The 25063-nt window shown below is 43.9% G+C and overlaps 2 protein-coding genes across 4 annotated transcripts; both read left to right on the top strand.

Annotated features, from left to right (window-relative positions):
* The first annotated feature begins 550 nt into the window (after positions 1–550).
* LOC108101451 (diuretic hormone receptor) lies at positions 551–8667 on the top strand. Of its 3 annotated transcripts, XM_017205790.1 has the most exons (12): positions 551–1090; positions 4800–5097; positions 5763–5961; positions 6094–6187; positions 6312–6486; positions 6553–6626; positions 6704–6814; positions 7092–7280; positions 7344–7459; positions 7843–7899; positions 8005–8212; positions 8282–8667. In XM_017205790.1, the coding sequence occupies exons 2-12, from the start codon at positions 4833–4835 to the stop codon at positions 8306–8308; spliced, it is 1515 nt and encodes a 504-aa protein (XP_017061279.1). In that variant the 5' UTR covers positions 551–1090; positions 4800–4832; the 3' UTR covers positions 8309–8667. The 3 variants fall into 3 exon arrangements, with proteins under 3 accessions (XP_017061279.1, XP_017061280.1, XP_017061278.1); XM_017205791.1 differs by lacking the exon at positions 8005–8212; XM_017205789.1 differs by having other exon boundaries at positions 8005–8667.
* Positions 8668–14339: 5672 nt separating this feature from the next.
* Positions 14340–15766, top strand: LOC108101465 (lysosomal aspartic protease). The gene has a single exon (XM_017205810.2). The coding sequence runs from the start codon at positions 14419–14421 to the stop codon at positions 15613–15615; it is 1197 nt and encodes a 398-aa protein (XP_017061299.1). The 5' UTR covers positions 14340–14418; the 3' UTR covers positions 15616–15766.
* Positions 15767–25063: the final 9297 nt, after the last annotated feature.

Genomic DNA, 25063 nt, shown 5'->3' with positions numbered 1-25063 from the left:
AATCGTTCGCCGTAGGCCTGCCCCCATATTGATATTTCAATAACTGTCGGGCCCCGTTTCCCTGCCACTTGAGTTTAATTTGATTAGGCCACGTGCGAGGTGTCTCGTGCGTACTTTCGCAACTCACAATTAAATCAGGACCTGCGACTTCAAAGGACCTGCGAGGAGTTTCGAATCCGTACAACGGATACACCTCACTCCTAATCCCGAGTATCCCTTTTCCGCATTTCCTAAACAAACAGCCAGCGAAATGCTGGGCAAACATGGAGCCCCAGCACATATTTGCATAAATCAAATAGGCAGATTTTCAGGCATTAGAACTGCAATCGAATCGTGTCCTGTTTGAGGACCCTACCCCACCACCCCCCACTCCACCCTCTCTGGTTCCACCTGTTGCCCGGCGAAAAGCTTTGGCAACAGCTTGTGGAATGCAGCTTTCGGGAGCTTTCCCGTTGTGGACTCCAAAATTGGCGCCTTTTGGTAAGAACCGGAGGCTTGTTAAGACACATCCTTCGGGTTTCGCTTCAGTTATCAGCGGAATGTGTGCGAGTGCGGTTCGTTTTGAAATTTCGAATAAAAAAAGTTTGCGGTTCGACAGTTCAAATCCGTTAGAGTGGAAGTAATTTTTGAAAAACGAGCAATGGCAAAATTATAAATTATAATTAGCAAGCACGAGAATAACAAATTGTTGTTGGGTTTGTGCAAAGTCAAGGGCCCTTAGTGTTTGGAATAAGTTCAAGTTTGGCCATAACCAGTAATCCTGCATATAAATGTGAACACAATAAAGTTTCTGGCCAAGTGAGAGTGGGCGTGTGTCAATAACCAAGGCAACTAGCAGAATCGACCAGTCCAGGCAAAAACAGCTTAAACATAATCATTTCGCAGCTTAGAAGGCGTTAAACGCATTTAAGCCGGGTCAAGTAAGTGGCCGAAAGGACAAAGGACCCGGACCCTGCGGCTTCTGTGGTCAGTTGAAAAGTCTCGAGTGTGATTGTTCAACGCACAAGAAACCCCAAGGATACCGAGCAAAAATTCAGGGAGTGGAGCGAGGAATCCCATTTTGCGGCAGCGAGCTTAGTTGGCCAAGAAGGTAGGCGATTTGTGGGCGGGGCAGGGGGCAACCAATTGTGGTTAATTAAAAAGCCAGTGCATACGCACGCTCATCTGTTGGAAACAATGCAAGCGGTTACAAAAGCGAAAATTCTGCGGCTGAAAAGCGGAGAAATGTGGGTTTTAGGGGGCGGCGGAGGCTTTGTTTCGTGTGTGTTTGCAGTATCGATTGGAAAATTCCGGCCAGAAATCAGCAATTTCCCATCCCAGCAGGGAATGGGTTGGCATAAACTGAATTAAAACCAACTGATAACCAGAAAGGACTTGTTGCCCATGGACTTCCGCTGCGAGCTGAGTAAATCAGTAAATCTCTCGCAAATCTGGCCGACATTTCGGCAACTTGTAATGCATTAAGCCGCATTTTTATTGGGCCAATAAATAACAGATTTGGCTGCCAGGTTCGTTCCCTTTGTGGCCGATTTTATGGGTGTATGTTTATGCACGGACTATCCTGCCGAGCGGAGATCCCTCACGTAGCTCCAACTGCAAGTTCCTGCACGTGCCGAAGACAATGAGCGGATGGCAAGCGAAAGCCGTTAAAGGCCAGCCAATAAAAGCCAACACTTGTTGGCAATCGCTGGAGTCCTCCCCCCTTCCACTCCTTTCAAAGGATATGTGCTGACTTAAGCAACTGGAAGTGGCCAGCAGATCAGGAACAGGCGGAAGTGGAAGTGGAAGTGAAAGTGGCAATGGAAATGGCAGTGCGTGCCTGCAAATTATGATGTTGGCTTGTCTAGACCGGCCCTTCCTTATTGTCCTTCCGAGGGCAGCTTTGGATAATTCCCACTCGTAAAATTTAAGTGTCCAAGGCGGATGAATAAAGGAGCCATTCATTTTCTCCAAACTGTTTCTCGAATCGAATATAATATATTTGTTTGCCAAGCAAATTCCTCTTTATATTCCCGATCGAGTACATAGCTACCACGCTTAAATGAGCATTTTAATTACAAACTTTCTATACGCTTATGCCTGCCTGCTGGCATTCATGGCTTCCTTTGTCCATGCGGCGTATACGTAATACGTAGTATGCTGCTGGTCTCTTGTGTGGCGTGTTTATAAATTTAAAATGCTTCTCTTTTTTGCCACGCCAGCTTATGCATATTAAATTTAATGAGCTACATTAATGAGAACCGAAAATAGCACTTTTCACCGATGTCCCGTGCAATTGTGGCGACGAGCTAAAAAAAAAACTCAGCCTTTAATGGCTCGAAAAAACGGGAATTACGCTTTTTTTTGCCTGCATACTTTATGGGATAAGTGCTAAATGCCACTACTCGGACTATTTTTATTTTTTCAATCCTCTAAAGAAATCCCCGGCAATTGCGAGCAAACATTTATAAGCATTATAGCAGCCGGAAATTGCAGATTCCCTCACATAGGCGAGGAAAAAAGGGAGAAGTAAAAATAACCCACAGGCAATCCCCCCAAGCAAACCAGCATTTTTTGTTGTGTCGCCTTCGGCAAATCCATTGTGTGCAATCGTACGAGATTAGATACAATCTTCTATAATAGCATGTGGAGAGGAGCCAGAGGAGCAGAAGAAACGATGTGCGATTTGTCCGTCTCCGTCTCCGTCTCCTTCTGATTCCTATTCCGATTCTGGACCCGTTTCTTGTGCCGTCGCATATTTCTGGTAATGTCCTTTTTATGCCATCGTTGAGTCGTCCGAGCTGAATTTGTTTTGCCCGTTTTCCCGCCGGTCGGGCATTCGTCAATTTGCCCGGCCGTAAATGAGATTTGGCCATGCGAGCTGTCAAAATGAATTTGCATTCGCACACCGATTCGAAATGAGCCCCTCTTGGGTTTTTGGGGACCTGTCTGCCGCATGAATTGAAATCAAATATGCAATTAGCAGGCGAGGCCATAATTCAGGCCTGCTAATTTCGCCCGACGTTATTTATGGGGTAATTAGAGGAGCGTCTCTGCCATTTTTTCCCTTTTCAAACTTAAAACTGCGGCTGGTGTACATTGCTGTCTTGCTAACTCATCTGTTTGAGGAAAAGGGGAAAATGCGGGGGCAACGGTGCGTATGTGCTATAAGTAACCAGGCGGCTAATGAACCAGGTCCCAGAGCCTTGGAAAACTCCGCAAAAGTCGTGCAGGCATGTGCCGTGCAGTAATAATCAGCCAGGCTTTTGTTTTATGTACATGCATTGCGTTAATTTACGAGAAAAACAAAAAGGGAGCAACAATGGACAAGGCAAATACGTGGGCACAGTGGGAGCCAAAAGTAGAGCACCCAAGTCCCACGGGGCGGGTTTTTCAATTTGCCTGCGGGTTTAATATTTCATGGATTGTGGCTGGAAATTCCTGGGCCAATTAGAAAATCGCCGGAGGAATGTTTTGTCCGAGTAAATCGGACATTCCACAGAAAATAATTGGCTCGGCTTGGGTGGCACTTAACGAAAGCCAATTTCATCCGAAATGGAATAAAAGCGTTGGTATTTTGGCATTTCCCCTGAGAATAGTGTGGTTTCCTGTTTAAAACATTCCAAAATTAAGTATTTGGTACTAACCACTTCCGTTTTGATTTTAGAGCAAACTTTTAAAGCTCACTGTGAACACAGACCCATCTACATATATAATATCCCGTGTGTGTGTGTGTCTTATTTTCCGCCCTGTTTTATATCATGCATTAATGTAACGATGCATCATTTATGCCATTTATTATCAGAACATAAAGGCAAGATTTCGTCTCTGTGGCGGAAGCAACCGAAAACAAGGAGGCCACACCCAGGATCTCTGGCCGGAAGTTAGCGTTTCTAATTTCTATCGCCATCGTCAACCGAGACGGGGGCCCTTTGACTTTGGCTTTTTATGGCCGCATATCAGTACCCAAAACAGGGCTAAAAGGCTGTGCCATCCCTCCGATCTGCTGACGCTTCCGTCCGCCTTTGATGGCAAAACTAATGAATTTTTATGGCACCAGGCACCACGCACCAGGCAGAAAGTGGGCACCAGGCACCAGAAAGTGGGCCTGTGCATTTACTTATCTAGCCACCCTGATTTCCCTGGAAATGGCCAGCGACTTAAAGCCGTCTCCCCTCTGAATTTACGGCCCTCTAAGCCAGCCGCAATGTGGGCGTGGCCCGCAGTCGCTGAAACATGGCCAATGCAATTAACACACACAGGCCAAAAGCCGCAGGCTGTGGTGCGGCGGTCAGAAGGGTTGCCAATTGAACTTTGCCCCACAGCTTGGCTTAGCCAACCGCCGGGGAATTCCCTAACAATTGGGGGAATTATAACTTTCTTATTGAACGAATAATGCAAGGGAGTGGCAGGAACTTTGTCAATAGGAAGGCAAATCGTTAGGAAACGTCTTAGTTTTTGTGACTCATGTCAACTTTAACATGAAAATCTATCTTGTGCTTTTCCTTAAAGGGGATTTTGAATTTAATCTTTATACAACTTGATTTTCTTAGAGTAAATAAAGATTTTATCAATATTAAAAAACAAGCAAAAATCAATAATAAAAATAATATTAATAATAATAATAAGGCTGCAGCTTTATCCGCTGCAATCAAATTAAATTATGTAGTACAATGTTCAAAAATGAGTACTAAAACTATATATTTATATTTATGACTACTTCTATGTTCAGAAATATCTCACACACCATTGCCATTCCGTTTAGTTTTTATTATACACTCCCCATAAACCATTTAAAACATAAACCACTTTTATTTTAGTATCCGCGATGCTGGGACACGGAATGTGGTAGGATGAGCGAGCACGGCCACATGGACTCGGCGAATGCCAGCGGGAGTGATCCCCTCCTGGAGCTGCACAACCTGGATGGCATCGGCGACAGTGTGGAGCTGCAGTGCCTGGTGCAGGAGCACATCGAGGCCTCGACCTACGGCAACTCCAGTGACCACTGTCTCACCCAGTTCGACTCGATCCTCTGCTGGCCGAGGACAGCCCGCGGAACCCTGGCGGTGCTCCAGTGCATGGACGAGCTGCAGGGAATTCACTACGACAGCAGCAGTGAGTGACAGTGAACCAGCCACCCTTTGACCTTTCTCTGCACTTAAAGGAATTTGATTGCAAGAAGGACATTAGAAAAATGAAACTAAAACAAATCGAAGATTAACTACCAATATAATATCAATTGAAGAAACTAATTGATAGCTCTCTGATAAGTACATATAATAACAATTCAAAAGTCACAACTATATTAATTATTATCAATCAAAGAGTCGAAGGCAAACAATGCCCTTAAGGTCTTTAATAAATTAAATTCATGTCCAATCAACCAATCAGAACAAACACTTTAATCAAATGTAAGATAATGATGTGGTGTTTTAATTGTAAGCTATCAACCAACCACCAACAAATAGAAGTCAAATCTTGTTACAGAAGGTTTAATTAATTCCATGTCCAATTAAAATTGATTTCCGAGCCTACAGATTAAAGTCAAAGCGTAAGATTATGAAGTGAAATATTTGATGTACTATTTCATTTTAAATACTTACTTTAAGCATCTTAAAATTGACTTAAATTCTCAGTGGTCCTCTTACAATTAAAATTCCGATGCAGAGGAACGCAAAAGTTAATTGTCCCCTGTCTATTTTAAAACATTTGTTGACATTTTCGCTGCGTGCCTTTCCCCTTCCGAATGCCAATGCCTTTCTGAACTCTCTTCTGAACAGAGAATGCAACGAGGTTCTGCCACGCGAATGGGACGTGGGAGAAGTACACGAACTACGATGCCTGCGCCCACCTGCCCGCCCCCGAATCCGTGCCAGAGTTCGAGGTCATCGTTGAGCTGCCCACCATTATCTACTACATCGGATATACCCTCAGTCTGGTATCGCTCTCGCTGGCGCTGATTGTTTTCGCCTACTTCAAGTAAGTCCATCGCCCGGTGACCTTATTTCCTTCCAAACAATCCTCCCTCCCCTCCTCTACCTTCCTTGGCATTTATTTTAGCCAGACCCGCAGCTAACAATATGCCCCAACCTTGTATCTTTGTGACCCCAGGGAGCTGCGTTGCCTGCGCAACACCATTCACGCCAATTTGTTCTTCACGTACATCATGTCGGCTTTGTTCTGGATACTCTTGCTGTCCGTCCAGGTGAGCATTATGTCTGCCAGATAATTGCGATTGCGATTGCAGCATTATCAAATCGTACTTCACGGGGAGCTCTTTACTGCTGACGGGCTTAAAAAAATAGTTACTTACCCCACACTTTCCGTAGATTTCCATCCGAAGTGGTTTGGGCAGCTGCATAGCCTTGATAACCCTCTTTCACTTCTTCACCCTGACGAACTTCTTCTGGATGCTGGTCGAGGGATTGTACCTCTACATGCTGGTGGTCAAGACCTTCTCGGGGGACAACCTGCGATTTAATATCTACGCCTCCATTGGCTGGGGTAAGTCCACTCCGCCTGGCTGTCTGCCAGCCAATTAAGTCCTTACTTCCTACCTCCTGTTGACAGGTGGTCCTGCCTTGTTTGTCATCACCTGGGCGGTGGCCAAAAGCCTGACGGTCACCTACAGCACTCCGGAAAAGGTGAGTCCACTTTGGGATTACCTCGGTGCGGAATCTTGAGTCCTCTCTTCTTTCCTTTCCGCTTCCTTTTTTGACAGTACGAAATCAACTGTCCCTGGATGCAGGAGACCCATGTGGATTGGATATACCAGGGACCCGTCTGTGCGGTCCTAATCATCAATCTCACCTTCCTGCTGCGCATCATGTGGGTGAGTGTGGGTCTGCACAGTAAGAATTGGTATACAAAGCAATACATATGGATCCAGAGAAGTACTTAAAAGGAACCATTTTATTGCCTTCTAAGTCGTAAAAATAACCTTTTTATTGTGTCACAGAAATATATACTTACGCAACATTTTAAGGCTTTAAGGAAGATTGGTTCAAGGTTTTCTTTGATTCAAAGATAAAAACCCTTAGTTTACTAGCTTTTCCCCAGTGCAAGTTGCCAAAAAAGTGGATAAGACTATCGGGTTACTTCTCTTCCAGGTTCTCATCACAAAGCTGCGCTCGGCCAATACAGTGGAGACTCGTCAGTACCGAAAGGCAGCGAAGGCTCTGTTGGTGCTCATTCCCCTTTTCGGCATCACCTATCTGGTGGTGCTGGCTGGTCCCTCGGAATCTGGCTTAATGGGTCACATGTTTGCCGTTCTGCGGGCGGTTTTGCTCAGCACTCAGGTGGGTTTCAGCCACCTAAGCCCACTCTTTGCTGCTTTTTGTAAAGGAATGTTTGTGTCACAGGGCTTCTCGGTGTCGCTGTTCTACTGTTTCCTCAACTCGGAGGTGCGAAATGCACTTAGACACCACATTTCCACGTGGCGGGACACGCGCACCATCCAGCTGAACCAGAACCGACGGTAAATACTTTTAACATCTAAGTTTGAACAAAGTAAGCTTGAAGTAACAAAAGAATTTCAAATTAGGAGAGCAACAAAGTTAAAACCTATTCTTTTACTTGTAAAAAGCATGTTAAGTTCTAGAAAAACATTGTATTCATTTTGAAGCTATTGATTTTTATTAGTACATAAAACAAAACACACTATTTAATTAACTATTTTTTGTATAAAATTCTTAAAGACATATTTAGTCTTTGTACTCTTTTTAAGAAAAACGAATTGATACATTGCTGACCAACTTATTTCCCTGACTTAAAGTGGATTTAAGTTGTAGAGTCCGAAAACAGTTACTCCCAATTTATAATCGCTTTTCCTCTCTCTGTAATCCGCTTTCCACTTGGCAGCTACACGACGAAAAGTTTCACGAAAGGCGGCGGATCCCCGCGGGCCGAGAGCATGCGGTAAGTGTTCCTTTGGAGGAAAGGGGATGGGGGAAAGGGGGGGGGAAGGAGGCCATAATTAGGGATAAGAAGTGACGGGATTTCTTGACTCGCACCCCGTTGCAGACCCCTCACCAGTTACTATGGACGCGGGAAGCGGGAGTCCTGCGTGAGCTCGGCCACCACCACCACGTTGGTGGGTCAGCATGCCCCACTGTCGCTCCACCGGGGATCGAACAACGCCCTCCACACGATGCCCATTTCGGCGGGGAACGCCATGAGTTCCGGCAGCACCCTGAGCGTAATGCCCCGGGCCATTAGTCCCCTGATGAGGGTGAGAGGGGGACCCAAAGGAGGCGGAGGTCACCAGTCCAGATCCTGACTAATCGTTCTGAAATTACAGCAAGGACTCGAGGAGAACTCGGTGTAGTAGGCGAACTCAGCCCAGCCACCCAGCAACCCAGCAACTCAGCAACTGCATCTTAAGAGACTGAACTTTCATTGAATTCCACTTCCGTGACGGAGATCTGCGAGTGCGATTAGTTAGTTACCACTGTACATTTTAGCGAGGAGTGCGATGAAAGAACGAAACCAAGTACCAAGCGGAGCAAGCAAGCAACTTAGGTTAGTCAATCGTTTTAAACTGTTGGATGTCGTCGATGTGAACCGCTGAGAGCCCCATCCCATAGGAAAAATCATAGGAAAACCCCAAAAGCTATAAACTTCAAATTCTAACTCGATGTGAAAATGGATTTACTCTCTGTACAAAACAGCAAATCTGAGCATCTAAATAAATGGACTATTTACTTCTGTGTACTTGATTGGCGTTTTCTTTACGGGGATTTTCATCGGGTCCTTTGAAGTCTCGAGCTTATGCATATTTCCGAGAAACATGTTCTCTTGGAGAGCGCTGTTATGGCTACAAATATGGAGAAAGTTGGAGGGAAAAGTTGACACAGCTAACACATGTTCGCCCTTCGCAACTTTTCCTAAAAGTATGCAACAGTTTGGCAAGCCAACAATACAGCGTCACGGAACTCAAAAATCTTTTACGATAATCTGCGCACGAAAAGTTTCTCTGGGCCAAACTTTCTATCAAAACCCAAATTTTATGAGCCAAACAGGATAGGGCAAAAAATGATGTCGGTTTCTCGTGGTTTCTGTGCTCTAAATATTTTATTAAGCTTCGAAACTTAATAGACTTCCACTCAATGGCGAACCCTTTTCACACCATTATTTTGACTCGCCCAATTACATTTATAATTGATAGAAATTACGGTTTGCTGATGAAAAATCTGCCCATAGACGGCCTAATTGTTCGCTAATTGGACCTGAGCGAGGCAAAAACAGTGCCAAATTTAATGAGTTAATTGAGCCAAGTTAAGCGAAAAGACCCCTTCTCATCCTTTTAACTGGCTAAAAGGTCAATCTTAAGGCAAACTGTGCATCCGAATGGCTTCTGCACTTAGCGTTATGTTTTTAAACAGACGTCCCTTAGAAGTAGTAAGCTGCAAATGTTGCACACATTTCAGCGTTCTCAGAATTCATGGAAACTGCTGCCAGTTGAGCCCCAAAAAGCTCATAAATGTTGCATGAGGAGCGGCCATGCAAGTGCAGATAAAAACTAGAAATGCTGGCAGCTTGTTTTTTTGTTCAGACTTTCAAACACCCATTTTTATTACAGTTACAAGTACACCATATTTGTATACGATTGAAATATTTAAATATCTGTTTCGTGTTTCCTAAAAGAAAGTTGTTTGTTTACAAATTTGTACTTCAACTTATTCTGTCCAATTACTTGAGATTTCTGTGGCCTGGCTCCAATGACAACTGAGTTTCGTTTTCCTTGGCAACTCCCATTCTGTTTTGTGTGAAAGCCAAATCCCATTACTCCACACAATAAAGGGTACATGAAATCTACGGCGAGTAGCAGACAAAAGAAAAGTCCCGGCAGAAGAGAGAATTCAGAGCCGAATACAAATGTAAATATTCCACTCCAACTGCTCCATTCGCAGAGATGCATGGCGAAACAGAAAATAAAATAAAATAAAATAAAATAAATGTTTAATGCGCTCGAAATATGTAGGAAACGCTTGTTCGGCTCTTCATTTGATATGCGGAGATTTCTTGCTTTCATTCTTTATTTCGCTTGCCGTGCTCCGTGGTTTCATATATATCCGCCGGAAGTGGCGATTGTGGCAGCCACGTTTCCGTGCTTAGCCTAATTGAAGTGCCCAAAGTGGCACTGCAATAAAAGTTTAAAGGAATCAAGTGGGTGAAAACATTGAGCCAAACAAACTCCTGGTGGAACTTGTGTTTAAAGTGTGGCAAAGCCGCAAATGGAATCACATCAATGTGTGGCAAGTCGTTAGCTTCCGTGCCCCCTCAACTTTCAAACTTCCGTCAACATATGCGTCGTGTGCAGTTGTCGCCTTGAAGATCCTTCGCCTGACAAGGACACTTGGCAGCACCTGAAGGACCCAGATGAGGGGGGCATTACGACGGGGAATGGCAGTAAAACGAGGCGCCACAAAAATGCCAACGCAATTGTAGCATTTTAATTAACCAAATTGTGCGCGTAAAATGGCAAGTTCAGCAGCGCGGGAAACGGAACTCAATTATAAGTCGCTTAGGCCACTATACATGAAATCTTTTTCAAAGGGTTCGGCAGCTGCTTTAATTAACGCCATCCTCGACACTCAAGAATTGGGCGGGGAATTTGGGGAACGGCGCAGAAACTCAGGCATTCCCAAGTTGGCAGCAGGTCAAAGGGCAAGCGAGCGTAGAAAAAGTATTTAAATATGGCGAGTCAACCGGTAAGTGAAGTGAAAGCGAAGTTTTCAGGTGGGTGCCCTAAATAAAATAGATTCAGTATTGATTTATCACTGAGAGAAAAGAACAAACATTGATCAAAGAGCTTATAAAATAGTATTAAATAGTATTCAAAGAAGTCAAGAAGTACTTAAAGTTTTCTAACAATTTTCAAAGCCATCAAAATTACTTGCAATTTAAAGAGAATAAATCTCTTAATTAACTTCAGAGCTTTTAGAGTCGCGAAAATATTTAAGAACTTGGCAAACTCAAAACTTTTTCGTCTATACACTTTGCTCGGATATTTAATAAAAGCCTAAAGGGGCCACACAGAGCCTGAGTAAATGCGAAATAAATATATAATTATTCGTTTTGCAGCGCAACTTTCGCCCGTAATTAAAACAGTGTCCATTGAACGCGATGAGCATTCGGGCCAATTGTGATTTATGTGCAGCTTCTGCCTTTCCGTCGGATCTCCTTAATTATGTGTAGATGTATTATGAATAGGCCAAAAGCTAGCGCCTCGATGGCGGCCGGAATTCCCCCCGAGTCCTTGGCCAAAAAGCGTGTTCCATGCGACGTGCCTCATGCTCGAATGCCTGTGGTTGTCGAAAAATTCGCCGCAGGATGTGCTGCCCCCCTCACTCATCTGCTTAGTGGTCCTTCGCCCCGAGGACTCCGGGTAATTAAATATTTGCTCCTGCCGGCTCAAACAATTCCATCATCGCTGGTGGGGACAAACTTTGAACTTGCGATGCCAGAGCAGCGGAAACAGGAACTTAATGCTGTCAACGGGGATGGGGGGAAGAACTTGCTCAATCCTCCTGCGGATGACGGCTTAAAAACAATTTCCACTGGCTGCCATCGCAACTGGGTAACATTCTTTATGCAAATCGAATTGGGACAACAGCTGCCGACGGGGAAATAGAGAAGAGCCTGTCACCTCCACTCGCTATATAGTAGATATATAAAGAGCTCTATTAAGATCGGATGTGTGTTGCATTCGAAGGGAACACTAATTACTTAAATGGACCTCCTTTAGCGCCTGCAATTATTTCCAGCATTTTGTTGCAGCGAAAATCAATCAAAATTGGGTGCAAAGTGCTTGACATCCTTTCTCGCTTAATTGATTGCCTCCGCAGCAGCAACATATCAATCAACGCCGCCGGCAAAGCAATTTTCCCGGCTTTAAAGCGGGTTCATTTTCCCGCCGACGGCCGCCACAAAGTTAAAGTGCGAAAATCAATGCGGTAATGAGTCAAGAGCAGCGCTTAAGGCCACTTTCCCTTTCTCCTTAACCCCATCCATCACTCGCGTTTACTGGAAGACTGCACGGCAGCATTATCCTTTCAGTCTGTAATCCCCGAGAAATGTAACTCGGCACCACCGGTGGCAGGAACCCCTCAATTTGCCCCACTATTCTGCGTCTCCTGACATTGGCAATTTATTTCCATATTCCAGCTGCTCCATTGACATTTGCAATGGCGAAATGCATGCCACGCGATGCTACGTTAGTTCGAGTTCGAGCCACAAAAACACTCGCCGAGTTCTTATTCATATTTATCCGCCCGGGGACAAAAACTCGGTTAGGGTTTAGGGTTAAGGAAAAGTTTCTGCGGCTAAGTGTGCGAATTCCGAAACGGAAAAGAAATCAATAAACTGGAACCCAACTCGAATGTCTGCCCTGTTTTTGGTTTTTAGGTTTGTTTCGACCCCACTAATTGGCCCATAAATAATTTAAAACGGCAACAAGTCAGCGTTCTGTATACATAAATATTTTTTTGGCTGTTCTTTAAGAGTGAGCCAGACCCTTTTTTCGTGTGGGGAAAGTGTATAAAGTATAGATACGAAGCTGAGCCAAAGTTTCACGATATAATTGGTTTTTTTGGCAAGTGGAAGCCGGCGAACTCGGAGTGGCCAAGACCACATGCCCTGAATCATCGACTTGGCCAGCAGTTCTTGGCAGAAACTTTTGGCCAGCTGTGGGTTTGGTTTAACCGCTCACTTTTTCGGAACTCTATCTCTTTCGTATTAGACAGCAGGGAGCTGTTTTTCCCTTCTTTCGACCGGGGTTTCCTTCTTTTTTTTGGTTCAAACCTAATTTATAAGCATCAAAGAATACAAAATGTGCTGCCTGCAATTTCCGCTTTCCAATTTGAGACAGAGTTTACCTTTTCCTTGTGGTGGACACAGGTCGAAGGAGGAAAAAACCGACAAACTTTTCGTTTCTCCTCGCAAAAATCAACAAGTGTTGCCACACAAGTTTTCTTTTGGCTCTTGACACTCGGTGACAGCTTTTCAAGGACCATTTCCCCCCTTCTCCTTCACTTCCTGTCACCAACATGACTTTCGACTTTAACTCTGTCCCACTGACTGATTTTCCTGACAACCTCGGGAATCACAAACACACAAAGTTTGCCGTTCGCTCCCCTAACTTTAATTGTGTTTGCCAAATTGAATAAAGAACTGCTTAACTCTCGATGCTCCTCGTCTAATGGCTTATAATGCAATTTGAATTCGGCCCGATAATGTTATTTGCCCCGGGGAAAAGGAGTCGCCTTCAATTAAAAGGTGAGTGCTCGTATTTGAGCGGCTCGACAATCCTTTTTTAGGTCAGGCTAAGGCTAAAACCTTTAGCCAGGCGCTGAAATGCAGTAATTAATTGTGCCGCCAAGCCCCCGAGCGACTTTCTGGACTAACAATAATGCAGAGGAGCAGATATCCCGGCATTGTCGTATTCCCCGGCCCATTAGCGCAGGTGTGGCCTGTCATTGACAGCTGGCATTCACGGGGAGCAGGCGGTCCAAAAAGGTTCACGGGATTTGGGATTTCTGTCTTTCTTTTCCGTTTCGTTATTGTCGCATTAGCCCGACGCGTCGGTTGACGTTTTAATTGGCGCCCAACGGGGGGCATGAAGGCTTCGCTCTTTGCTCACAATATGCTTTTATGCAAGGTAAAAACATATTGATAGACATTCGTTTCCAAGCAATTGGGCAAATGCTTATGCAAATGGCAAGGTGCAAATGAAAGTGCAATCGAACAACAACAACAATTAGAAGACCCTGCCATTCGGTGCACATCCTCAATTTTATTCGAGCTCACACATCGATTCGACTTGAACTCGACACCTTTGGGTGCTTTTTACATTGCAGTGAAAAGGTTTCCTCCGTCCCTTTTCCACCCACATATATTCGATCTGAGTTCGATTCCGAACTGCTGCCACGCAGACGTTTCACATTTCCAATTACATTTTCATGGAAATTTTTATGCTGCAGGGTACTTTTTCGCTGGCTCGGGGTTTATGGTTTTCGATGAGAAAGAAATGATCGAAAAGAGACAGAAATTTAATAAAATTTAATATTGCTTAAGGAAGGGCTCTCCTAGGGATAAATAGAGTAAGAAAATTGCTTTGAATAGATGTGCTGATTCTGTACTTTAAATTACAGTTAAGGGATTATCATATAAGTTGAATTTCTTAAACTTTTTTTTTAAAGGGTAACTATTGTTGGAATCCCCCTGGAGAAACATATTGTATCGGAAACCGGAAGCATGGCATATGCAATGGAAATATTTAAACACAATTTATTACATAACAAGTTTATTGGCGTTGCCTTTCAACTCAGTATCCGATTTCCGAGAATTGTATCAACTTTCCCTTGCTTTGATATTGAAACAGTCGCTTGTTTTGTTTCCGACTAAACTTGTTTACCGTCTGCTCTCGATAGCATTATGTGGCTGATTGTTCCGCTGCTTCCGGTGCTCCTGCTACTTCCGGTCATCTGCAGTTTGCAGTTGTACCGCGTTCCACTGCGTCGCTTCCCCTCCGCCCGCCACCGATTCGAGAAGCTGGGCATCCGGATGGACAGGCTGCGCTTGAAGTACGCCGACGATGTGAGCCATTTCCGCGGGGAATGGGACACGAAGGTGCGGAGCACCCCGCTGAGCAATTACCTGGATGCTCAGTACTTTGGACCCATTTCAATCGGAACTCCGCCGCAGAGCTTCCAGGTGATCTTCGACACGGGCTCCTCCAATCTGTGGGTTCCCTCGTCCACTTGTGCACCCACCATGGTGGCCTGCAAGGTGCACAGTCGCTACTTCTCCAAGAAATCGAAGAGTCACCGGGCAAAGGGTGACCCCTTTGCCATCCAGTACGGCAGTGGCAGTTTGTCGGGATTCCTCTCCACCGATGTGGTTGGCGTGGCCGGGCTGCTGATCCGGGACCAGATCTTTGCGGAGGCCACCGAGATGCCGGGTCCCATCTTCCTGGCGGCCAAATTCGATGGGATCTTCGGTCTGGCGTATCGCAGCATCTCCATGCAGGGCATCAAGCCGCCTTTCTACGCGATGATGGAGCAGGGTCTGCTCCCGAAGGCCGTTTTCAGTGTCCACCTGAGCAGGAATGGCGATAGGGACGGCGGAGCCATATTCTTTGGTGGCTCCAATCCGACCTACTACAGTGGCAACTTCACCTACGTGAAGGTGAGCCATCGAGCCTATTGGCAGGTGAGAATGGACTCGGCCTCCATCAGAAATCTGGAGCTGTGTCCGCAGGGCTGTGAAGCCATCATAGACACGGGAACCTCCTTTCTGGCTTTACCCTACGATCAAGCCATACTCATCAATGAATCCATTGGGGGAAAGCCATCATCTTATGGACAGTTCTTGGTGCCCTGCGAAATCGTCTCCAAGTTACCCAAAATGACCTTCACCCTGGGAGCTCGTCAATTTTCCCTGGATGGTCACGAGTACGTCTTCCGGGATATCCACCAGAATCGAAGGATATGCTCGTCCGCCTTTATTGCCGTGGACCTGCCTTCGCCACGAGGACCCCTCTGGATTTTGGGGGATGTCTTCCTGGGGAAGTTCTATACCGAATTCGACATGGAAAATCATCGCATTGGCTTCGCAGACGCCAGGAGCTGAGGCCACGAATGCTGTTTGATGTGCTCCTTGTTATTTCACCGACTGGTTGCCATAACACGCGGAAAATCCTGCAAACAAAAAGGAAAAACAAACTCATCTTTTGATTTGATAGCTGGCAAGTACCCTGTATTTATTTAGGGTTCTCTTCCCTGAAAGTGTTGGTTAATTGAATATTTTATTAATAAAATAATGTTAAGTATATTTTATAATTGTGTGGAGAAAAAGATCTTGCCGTAGAAAGTGATTGTGTGGTTAATTCAGAAATGATTTACGTTGTGATAAATTTTAGAAAGAAAGGGTTTGCTGACCAAAATTCACTACTTCTGAGTTCATAACTTTTGTTATTTTGATCAGATTTCCACGTGACATACCCCTATAAGTGGTTTTATATTAATTCTCTTACCATTTTTTAATTTTTATGATATAATTTGATTTTTTATTGCAATTTGCTTACCTATTTCAATATACCTCTTAATCTTAATGGGTACGCCTTGAATTTTTGTTAGCAAGCTGTTGCTATTTTTGGGCGCGTGTTCATCTTCGTATTTGGAACAATGTTTGTGGTATGGATACGGATAGGGGAGAACCAAGGGGAGGAAGGCCAAAATCAAAACAGAATTTTATTATTTTATTACCTGCTGCTCCTCCGGCTGCTCCTTGTGCTGCTCCTTCGGCTGCCTGCCCTGCATTAGTCCTGTTCCAGTGGCTTCCCCACCAGAATCTCGTGTGGGCGGAAGCTAATCAAAAAAATCGCTTGCAGCGAGCCGATAGAGGCCGTGGGCCAGAAGTGCGGAAAAGCGGGAAAAGTGGGAAATGCGGGAAAAGCGGGAAAGATGAGTTCCTTGGGCGCACTAAGGATGTAATTGATTCCTTGGAAAAACAATGTCTCTCCTTTGTCTTTCTCAATTCCCTCGGCTGCGACGCTCCCAGCGATTTCTCTTCGCTTTCTCCAACGCAAATTGCGGGCTTTAAAAAAATTAAATAAATAGCTTTAAGTTTACGAGTGACGCGCTGCGTTTGTATTCAAATTCCCAGCCGCGGTTGCGATATCCTTCCGGATACTTTGGAGTTTTCCAGCGACGTTTACGAGCTGTCTCAAAAATTGCAAATACTGAATAGGGTAAACATTTTAAGGGTAGTTTGGATATTGAGCGTTAACTGAAGTATTGAGCCTGTGATAAATAAATTTAAAACAAATAAGATAAATATAGAATGTCACTGAATTTAATTGGAATAAGTTTTCCCAACTTCTGACTTATGCGATTTAGATAGTAGCTAGAAATATTAATTATCTACTTGATGCACTTCTGTATTTATTTTGAAAAAGCAGATAAGTTAGCAGGGTATTTTTTGATCGAAACCTTAAACTCAAGCCCACTCCCTTTGTAGTTATAAATATATTTACAAGCAATCTACAACGTATATTTGTGCGTATTGACGTTGCCTTTTTATGTGCACGCATCGTTGGTCTTTGCCGCCTTCAGCTTTTCTTCAGTTTTCCCATTTTGCGGCATTTTCTTGTTGTGTTTTTTGTTTTTTTTTTTTTTTTTTTTTTTTTTGGCGGCTGCGGCGACTGTTTCTTTTTATTGTGGCTCGGCACTTTCTACATTGACCTTTCGCCTTCGTTTGCTTTTGGCTGGCGGCTTACACGGCCTTTATTGATACTCTCGGGGCGACTTCTTTTGGCCTTTTTACGGCCTCCGTTCACTTTCATTCATGGACGAATTTTTCAGCTCTCCCCATTTGCGGTTTTAAAAACTGTTGACTTTGCCGGCCTTTGAATTCCCGGCTTTCCTTTGGAGGGAAAACGTTGGCCTAACCTTTTTGGACACCCAGCACCTCCTCGTATCCTGTGTGAAATCCTGGCACACGCAATCCCATTCTGCGGGATTATAGCCTTAATCCTCTCATCGAACCGTCATAACTTGGTGTTCAACAAAGCAAACCAAATTCCTGGTCAGCATTAGTTGCGCAAATATTCGATAATAAATACCCATTAGCAGCAGCCATTTTCCTCAACCTAAGCCTAAGGAATAAAGCAACACCAGAATGCCTTTAAAGCCAGTTCTCCGATTAAATAAAAGCGGCTATGATTCCACTTGGCCAAGGGTTAAGACCCGGTCTCTCGGAACGGTTTTGCTGGCTGAAACGGTTGTAGCCATTTAAATGCTAAGCCGGCTGACGAGCCACGGGATTCCCCGCCGGCTTTATCAGCAGTTACAACCGAGTTGTGCAATGTGCTAAATGGCAAAAAAAACAAAAAGGGAAAACTGCAGTCTCCTTTCCTGGCAGTGTGAAAATTCAACGAGGCAATGCTGCGTTTTTCTCGTTAAGTGGCCTTTGCACAATCAACTGCCGCAAAAGAGTGGAAATCGCTGGGTTTTCGTCCTTTTGGCAGATGTCAAAGCTGTTTGCATTCGCTAAAAAGGTCAAAAGACTAATAATTGTATGGCAAATGCAGCGAGCCAACATTTATTTAATTTGAGCTGTGAGTTTAAAGATACAAAAGCAGTTATGCCATAGTTTTGCGTCCTTATGAATAATTAAGTACAAGCCAAATACTTGCTGAAGTGAAAAGTAGATAAAAGAATCCATTTAAATGGAAAAACACGTATACGCCGCTTCAGAATGTTTTTAAATGACAAATAAAACAATGCATTAATAAAATCAATATTAAAAATAAAATCCAAAGATAAAACATAAACAATATTTGATTGGAGGAATGCAAAAATGGATTTGTGTAAGAGTGTTCATGTTTTTTAAGTACCATTAAAATAAATGGTTATGAATTATTGAAATGAAATGGGAATCAATTCATTTATTTGGTGTGTTAAAATTTAATTTTTTATATGCACATGTCAGCAAAACACTCACAGGGGAATTCGTTATCAAAAATTGTCAGTGTGGAAAAAAAAAACGGAGCTTCAACCGAAATGCAATAATGGTTAATAAAAAACGGAAGCGAGCCAGCTTTGAAGAGCGCTCGACATTCATCTATTTATTTCGAGAGGTAATTGTAAATGGGAGCGCATAGAATCTCCTCGAAGAGGATACCCATAAAAGTCCTTCAATTGGTAGTCAACCAAAACGATTGCCATGACGAAACGGGAGTAATTGGGCCAGCAAATGCCCTCGACTGGAGTCGAAGATTTCTGTAGTGGAGGGTGGAGGGTGCTTGCTGCTCATTTGCCCATGTCCTGTTAGATAACCGGGAAGGGAGGACCCCCAGGACCCCAGATAGGCATCACAAAGGGGCCTCCTGCCATCTTCAGATACTGAAAAGCCGAGAGGGACCCGCAGAATTAAATCATTCGATAAGATTATGCGTACAATCTCGGGCCGGCAGAAATGTCCCCCGCTATTACTATGCAAATTTACGGCCCACCCAGTTGGCTGTTTTTATTAAATTCCTCGTGGCCATCGTCTGGGCAATGTCCTGGCTAATGATGCTTAAAACCGGGCTAATGAGTCAATAAGGCAATTTGCCAGGACGCACAACGCAGGACCTGCCATCCATGCATGCCCCAAAGTTGTTATGCCACTTAATTACTTTAATATGACGTTTTGTGTGCTCTGTTTTGACAGTTGAGCACTGGGAAATGATGAAGGAATGGGGGTGGGAGAGTCCTTACAGGACATTTAAACTATCCTGCTGGCCTGCTGGGCCTGTCGCTTGTTTTGCCAGGCACTTTGACACCGACCACCGGACATGTGCGTGCCACCCAATCGCCCAATTCGCCAGGACATGCGGCCTGAGTCCTGGGCATGGACACCTGCATTGCCTATGTCAATTACTTTCCCGGCAATAGCAATTAATTTTGGGGTCTGTGTTCACAGGCCGGAAAATGAAAACAAACATCTTCCTGGAACCGCCCCGAGTCGAAATTTCATAAGTTCAATTGAGGGGGTTACGATGTCGAGTTTGGCAACAAACCGCAAAGCAACTTTGTTCCATAACTCCGAACTGCAAGTTTGAACTTTCTTTAATATGCGAGTGCAATTTCGCACAATAAAACTGCCACATTCGACCAGAATCGAATTTTCAATAAAACAAAAGTTTTGCCGACCATAGTTTTAATTTATTTGGTATTAAGCTGAAACTTTTGATACCAGAACTTTGCAGCTTAATTGCAAGAGCGAAATGCTTAATAAAGCATAGTATTAAGCTGAACAGTACCAATTGGAACATAAAGTTAAAGAATTACAGAAACGAATTATTAATATTATTTAAATGAAATTCGTATTAAATTTCTGTACTCATAAAACAAGATTAATATGTTTTTCTTTAGCAAAGTTACTTAGTGCTTCGATTTACTCAAGCCAAACTGTTTGACAATTGAGCTGCTTCGAGATTCTTGAACCCCCGAGGACTGATCTCTATATAGTGGCCGTAAAAAGGACAAAAATACATTCTGACTCGTATAAATGTACTTACACATGTTGAGCGGCTAGATGAAGGAAAACATAATGGCCGGGATCATTTATCAAATATCCTTTGTGTCTGCCAGGCAAACATTAATCTAAGCCCCGTGCGAGTGGGTGGTGCCAGCAGTTTTGAGCACTCACTCAAAACCACTACGGAAAACTGTTTGAACAGCCCTCAAAGCCATTGAAAATGGCGCTGCCACAATATATTTCGTGTTAAGTAAGATTGCTCTACGCCCTGTTACCCCCATCACTCCACCGAAAAAGTTTCAGTTTCGGTTTGGGTTTGGGTTTGGGTTTGGCTGTGCCTTTAGTTTCAAGGACGAACGCCCGCATATCCCTCCAGTCACTTTCCACTTGCCACTAATCCCTGACGGCAAACGCGAGGACCCTGTCATTTTTAACACATTACACATACGCCGTGTGGGCCGCGTCATTGTTTGCCTTGCCGTCGCGTCCTAAACGTTCGATTTCGGCGAAAAACGTGACAACGTTAACGCGAAATTACACTCAAGTAGGAAAGTAAAGCGAGAGTAAATAATGGTCGATGGGGTAAGGACCTTGGCAGCTCTTTAAATCGGCAATTCGAACGACAATGGCTGAATCAAATGAATCTGCTGCAGCGACTTAATGGGTAATTATCCGCGGCAATTATTTGCAGAAACTGCCATTTGGCATTCATTGTTGCAGCGGCGTTATATCTTCATTAAAAAGTAACTACTCGGGGGAATCCTCTTTAAAGTGTCATAAAAGCGGCATAAGCGAGGCCTCCGCCTCGTAACCACCTCTTCTCGTTCGGTTTGTTTGTTGTGCGAAAACATCGAATGCCCTGTCACATCTGTCGCCCCTTCACAAGCTGTGACATGCATACTAATTAGGGAGTTCCAGAAAACGGAAAACAGGCAACGGAAAACAGAATACGGCCAGAATCCAGAACCTGGAGCCCGCTTAAAACGGATTTGGCCAGAAAGCGCTGAATAATAAACCTAATCAGCCGTCAAGCCGTCGACTCGCGAGTTACTGGCTTACGGCGAAAATTTGAATTTCAATTTGAATGCAAACTGTTTCGAGTGTGCGACGCAATTCGAGTTGGAAAAGCTGGAAAAACTGCTGGCAGTTGGCAGCCGCTAATTTAGCACTTAACCAGCTTGCATTATTTTCCCGTTTTCCATTTACCCAGAACCAATTCCCCAACTGTCCATCAAACAATTATGCCAGCCAAGTGCTAAATGAACAACTGAAAAGCTTGCATATGAGTGTAAATTCAACGGGAAGTTCAACACCACCAGCACATCCTTTTCGGTGTCCTTTAAATGCAAGTGGTTGTGTGTGTCTTTCTCGTTTTTGTTTGTTCAGCTGCTGCTCCAAAAAAGTTCGCTGGCGCCCCGTTTTTTGTTAAAGGGCACAGTCATTCTCAGTTCAACTCGGTTTTAGTCCAGGGTCCTCTGAGATTTATGAAATCGAGAAACTTGCAGTCAAGGTAAACGAGTTGTTTTTTTCATTGGATTGGGTGGGAGTCATAGAACTAATTGAAATGGGACGAAGCCTTAAGGGATTTCCCTGGGCTACGGCCAAAACTTTAGAGAGCGTTCGTGATTTATAGGCCTACGGCAGCTTTAATTCGAGTCATGCATCTTAATGGGTTGACCACAGGGCACTAAGCCACTGGAATTCTATTTGAAAGCTGCTCAGCAATTCAAATCAAGTGTCAGACTGGGAACAACGGGGAAAAGGGGAAAGTGGGGGCAATGAGTGGCCTGCAGTTTGATTTATGCGGCCTGCACTTTTGACAAAGTGTTTGCCATTCGAAGTCTGTCTTTTGTGCCATCTGACCATCCGTTCTGCAAGCCAGGATTCAGTCAACTGCGAGGAAAGGAAACTATGTTGGAGGCTAAAGGGATCATCGGGCAGCGAAGGTATAAATACTCTTTAATGGAAGGTAATTTTCAGCAAGAGAAAACCAAGCAGAGAACTTAAAGACTTCAAAATCCTTTCTATGGGAATTAAAGGAAATTCCTTGAAGTTTGAAATCAAATACTTTCTCTTTCTCCAAGCCTGAAGTACTTTTCCTCTCTTAAGCAGCTTTGGCATTGGGTCATGTATATTTTAAAGAATAACTACCAATATTAAATCATAAAGATTTATATTTCGCTGATTTAATAACTGCAATACCCAATAAAAGAGCAGTGGCACAGGCAAATGCCAACTTCCGCCCTGTGGCATTGACTTTGCCGATTGGCCATTGTCGAGCCAGCAGCAGCTGTTCCCTCCAACGGAATGGGAATCGGGATGCTCGAACACCCGTACAGTGGAGCCTGGTCGTGCATGGATACGGAATGGCTTTGGGACTGGCCACATCCCTCCGGTGGTTCGAGTTTTCGCTTGCCTGCTTACATTGAATTATGTTGTGCACACAATAAACACAAAGTGTGTTCTTTTCCGAGCGACTCCACCTGAGAAATGCAATGGCCCTGCACGGTGGAAATATTGTACCTGTACATTGTGTTATTATTATCAAGAGATAAGGAGTTTTCCCTCTCTCTCCTCCTTGACTTTATACTTTTGCCATCCTTCTACTGAGTTTGTTGTGGAAGTTTTCCTGCTTTTGACAAGCAAATTTGTTGGACACAACAAAAGAAAACTGCCGGAAGAGGAAAAACTTATTGGTCACTCAGAGCCCACAAAGTGTGTGATGAAAACTGTCGGCAACTTTATGGCAAACAATGAAAAGAAAATAATTAAGTTGTTAAGAAGTTGGGTGCCCTCAGTTTGATAGGCTGTGCTGGCACCTTTGGAGCCGAATTGAATTTCCATCGATAAACCACGAGCGAGCTAAACTGAAACGTTGATGCGGCCGACTGACCGCAATGATTAATGGAAAATCCCTAATTAAATTTGCAAACAGTTGTTGGACTAAGTGTCAGTAATTACTCTTATTAGGGAAGCTTTAATAGTAAAACCCATTGTGGAGTGGCATTAAAAATGCAATGAAAATGAGCGTCTGAAAAGGAAAAGCGGGTGAAAATGAATTCATGCTGGGCGAGCCGGGAAAATAGCCATTCTCTTGGGAGTCTGTTTACTCGGCATGACCCACTTTTCCCTCTCGCTTCTCCCCCGTCTCTTCCTCTCCCTCGCACACTATTCCCATCTCGCTTTCCCTTGGCTCTGCAACTTTTAATTTGCGAAATTTGTTGCAGATTTTTTTGATGATTTTTGTTGTTTTGCTTTGTTGCCTGCCGAGTTGCAGAACAAAATTCTGCAACTGTCGAGGGAATAATTTCGCAGCTATTACAATATGCAAAGCCCTTCAGAAATGTACACCGCTCGGAAAACAATGCTTGACACTTTGTGAGTAAGGATTTTATCATAATTTATTAGGGCTTCTTATTTCAAACAAAAATATTTACATCTCTTTTTTAAATGAAAGTGAAAACTATGCATTTACTCAAATGCTGGAAGATTAATGAATGATTTGACAAGGCAATTCATTCTAAGCTGACATCAAAATCGATGACGAAGCTCTAGAAGAACTAATCATGTTCAAGTTTCAAGGACAACCTTTTCAGAAGAGAAAAAGGATATAAAAATCTCCATGTTAAATTTAAAGGCAAAACCCCGGCGATTTAGCATGTATTCCCCAACTTCATTAACCGGTGACAGGCAATCAAAGTCGTATCAAATCCCCGGCTAGTTTCCACACAAGTGATTAACTTTGATCAGGCCGAGTAGTATATGCAGTGAGTCAGCCAGGAAATTCCACTCAATGATAAACGAGTGGAAACACTAAAGTCATGGGTAAAGTGGCCCTCGAACTGCCATGGATTCAGCCAAGCATATTGTTGGCCATCAGAAATGACAAACAGATTTTGCATCGATGGAAATGTTTGATGTGCAAATCCCCAGAGTTTCAGCAACCCAACCTCACTGTTCCGATTTGAAGTGCGAGGGAAATGGGGGAAATGCGAGCAAGATGCTCCATTTTCATTTACAAATCGTGTGCGAAAATTGCCGAAAAGCTTTCTGTTTCTCTGCCAAATGGACTCGTACTCGCATGTGTGGCTTTCCGGTGTTTCCCTCGCCGGTTTTCCCCACTTTTTAAACGACTCGCATTTAGTTCCACATCAACGGCAGCTGACAATGAATCCTCTCCGTTAGACAGCCGTAAAATATTTGCGGCAATCAGCGAAGCCATAAGGGAGTGGTTTCTCTTCGGGTTAGTTGAAGGATGGGGTACAAAGTGTCTGCAATTTCCGCATGGATATTAAAAATGCGGCAGCCAAATTGAAATATTCCTGAGGCTTACCTAGGCTCGCTCCACATGCTCCGCCGACTTAGGCCATAAATCTTGGCCTAAGCCTGAGCCGGAGCTCATGGACTCATGTGCCGGGACTCCTTTCCCTTAATGGTCGAGCAAATTTATTTATTTAAAATTATCCCCGGCACAAAGTCTGCTCTTTGTCATTGCAAAGCTTCTGGGCCGCTCGAAATTTATGCAAACGCAGACAGAAATAGAATGTAAACACTCGAAATTGAATTTTAATAACAACGCGCCAGCAAAGGCAAATCAAATGAAATATTTAATGAGACATTAATGCGCCGTAAACTCGTTTCTAATTAGAGTCGACAGTGGTCGAGTATTTGCAATTCGGGCTCTTTGTTTTATTTACATCCGATAAAAACGAAGGGCCACCAGAGCAGATTGAAGAGGGCGGACCGACTGCCTGCTCCACTTCAGACTGCTGCTCATATTTGAATATATATTAAATTTGATGTGGCCTTCATTTTAAATTCAAATCAATGGAAAAATCAGCCCGAGCCAAGCCAGCATGCTAATCAATATTTTCGAAAGCAAAACTGTATCGCTGGAATAAGAAAAGTAATCCCAAGGAAATTCCCGCCAGCAGAAAATGGTATCGAACTCCCCAACTGGCAGGCATCATAAATAGTTGCTTGCATTTTTCATTCCCGCCCATCAACTTTAATGATTTTCCTTTGCTTCCACAGCTGCGTCCATGTGGCGTAT

Source organism: Drosophila ficusphila, unplaced genomic scaffold (genome assembly GCF_018152265.1).
Source record: "Drosophila ficusphila isolate 14025-0441.05 unplaced genomic scaffold, ASM1815226v1 contig_414, whole genome shotgun sequence".
NCBI classification, from domain to species: domain Eukaryota; kingdom Metazoa; phylum Arthropoda; class Insecta; order Diptera; family Drosophilidae; genus Drosophila; species Drosophila ficusphila.
Note: the sequence above shows the minus strand (reverse complement) of the source record. Positions and strands in the feature narration are given on the sequence as shown.

What these genes read in the sequence shown, in the direction of transcription:
- LOC108101451 (XM_017205789.1), top strand. Translation starts at nt 4,833, where the DNA reads ATGAGCGAGCACGGCCACATGGACTCGGCGAATGCCAGCGGGAGTGAT. An exon ending in ATTGTTTTCGCCTACTTCAA is followed by an intron (nt 5,962 to 6,093) that starts GTAAGTCCATCG and finishes TTGTGACCCCAG; the next exon opens with GGAGCTGCGTTGCCTGCGCA. An exon ending in CCTACAGCACTCCGGAAAAG is followed by an intron (nt 6,627 to 6,703) that starts GTGAGTCCACTT and finishes CTTTTTTGACAG; the next exon opens with TACGAAATCAACTGTCCCTG.
- LOC108101465 (XM_017205810.2), top strand. Translation starts at nt 14,419, where the DNA reads ATGTGGCTGATTGTTCCGCTGCTTCCGGTGCTCCTGCTACTTCCGGTC.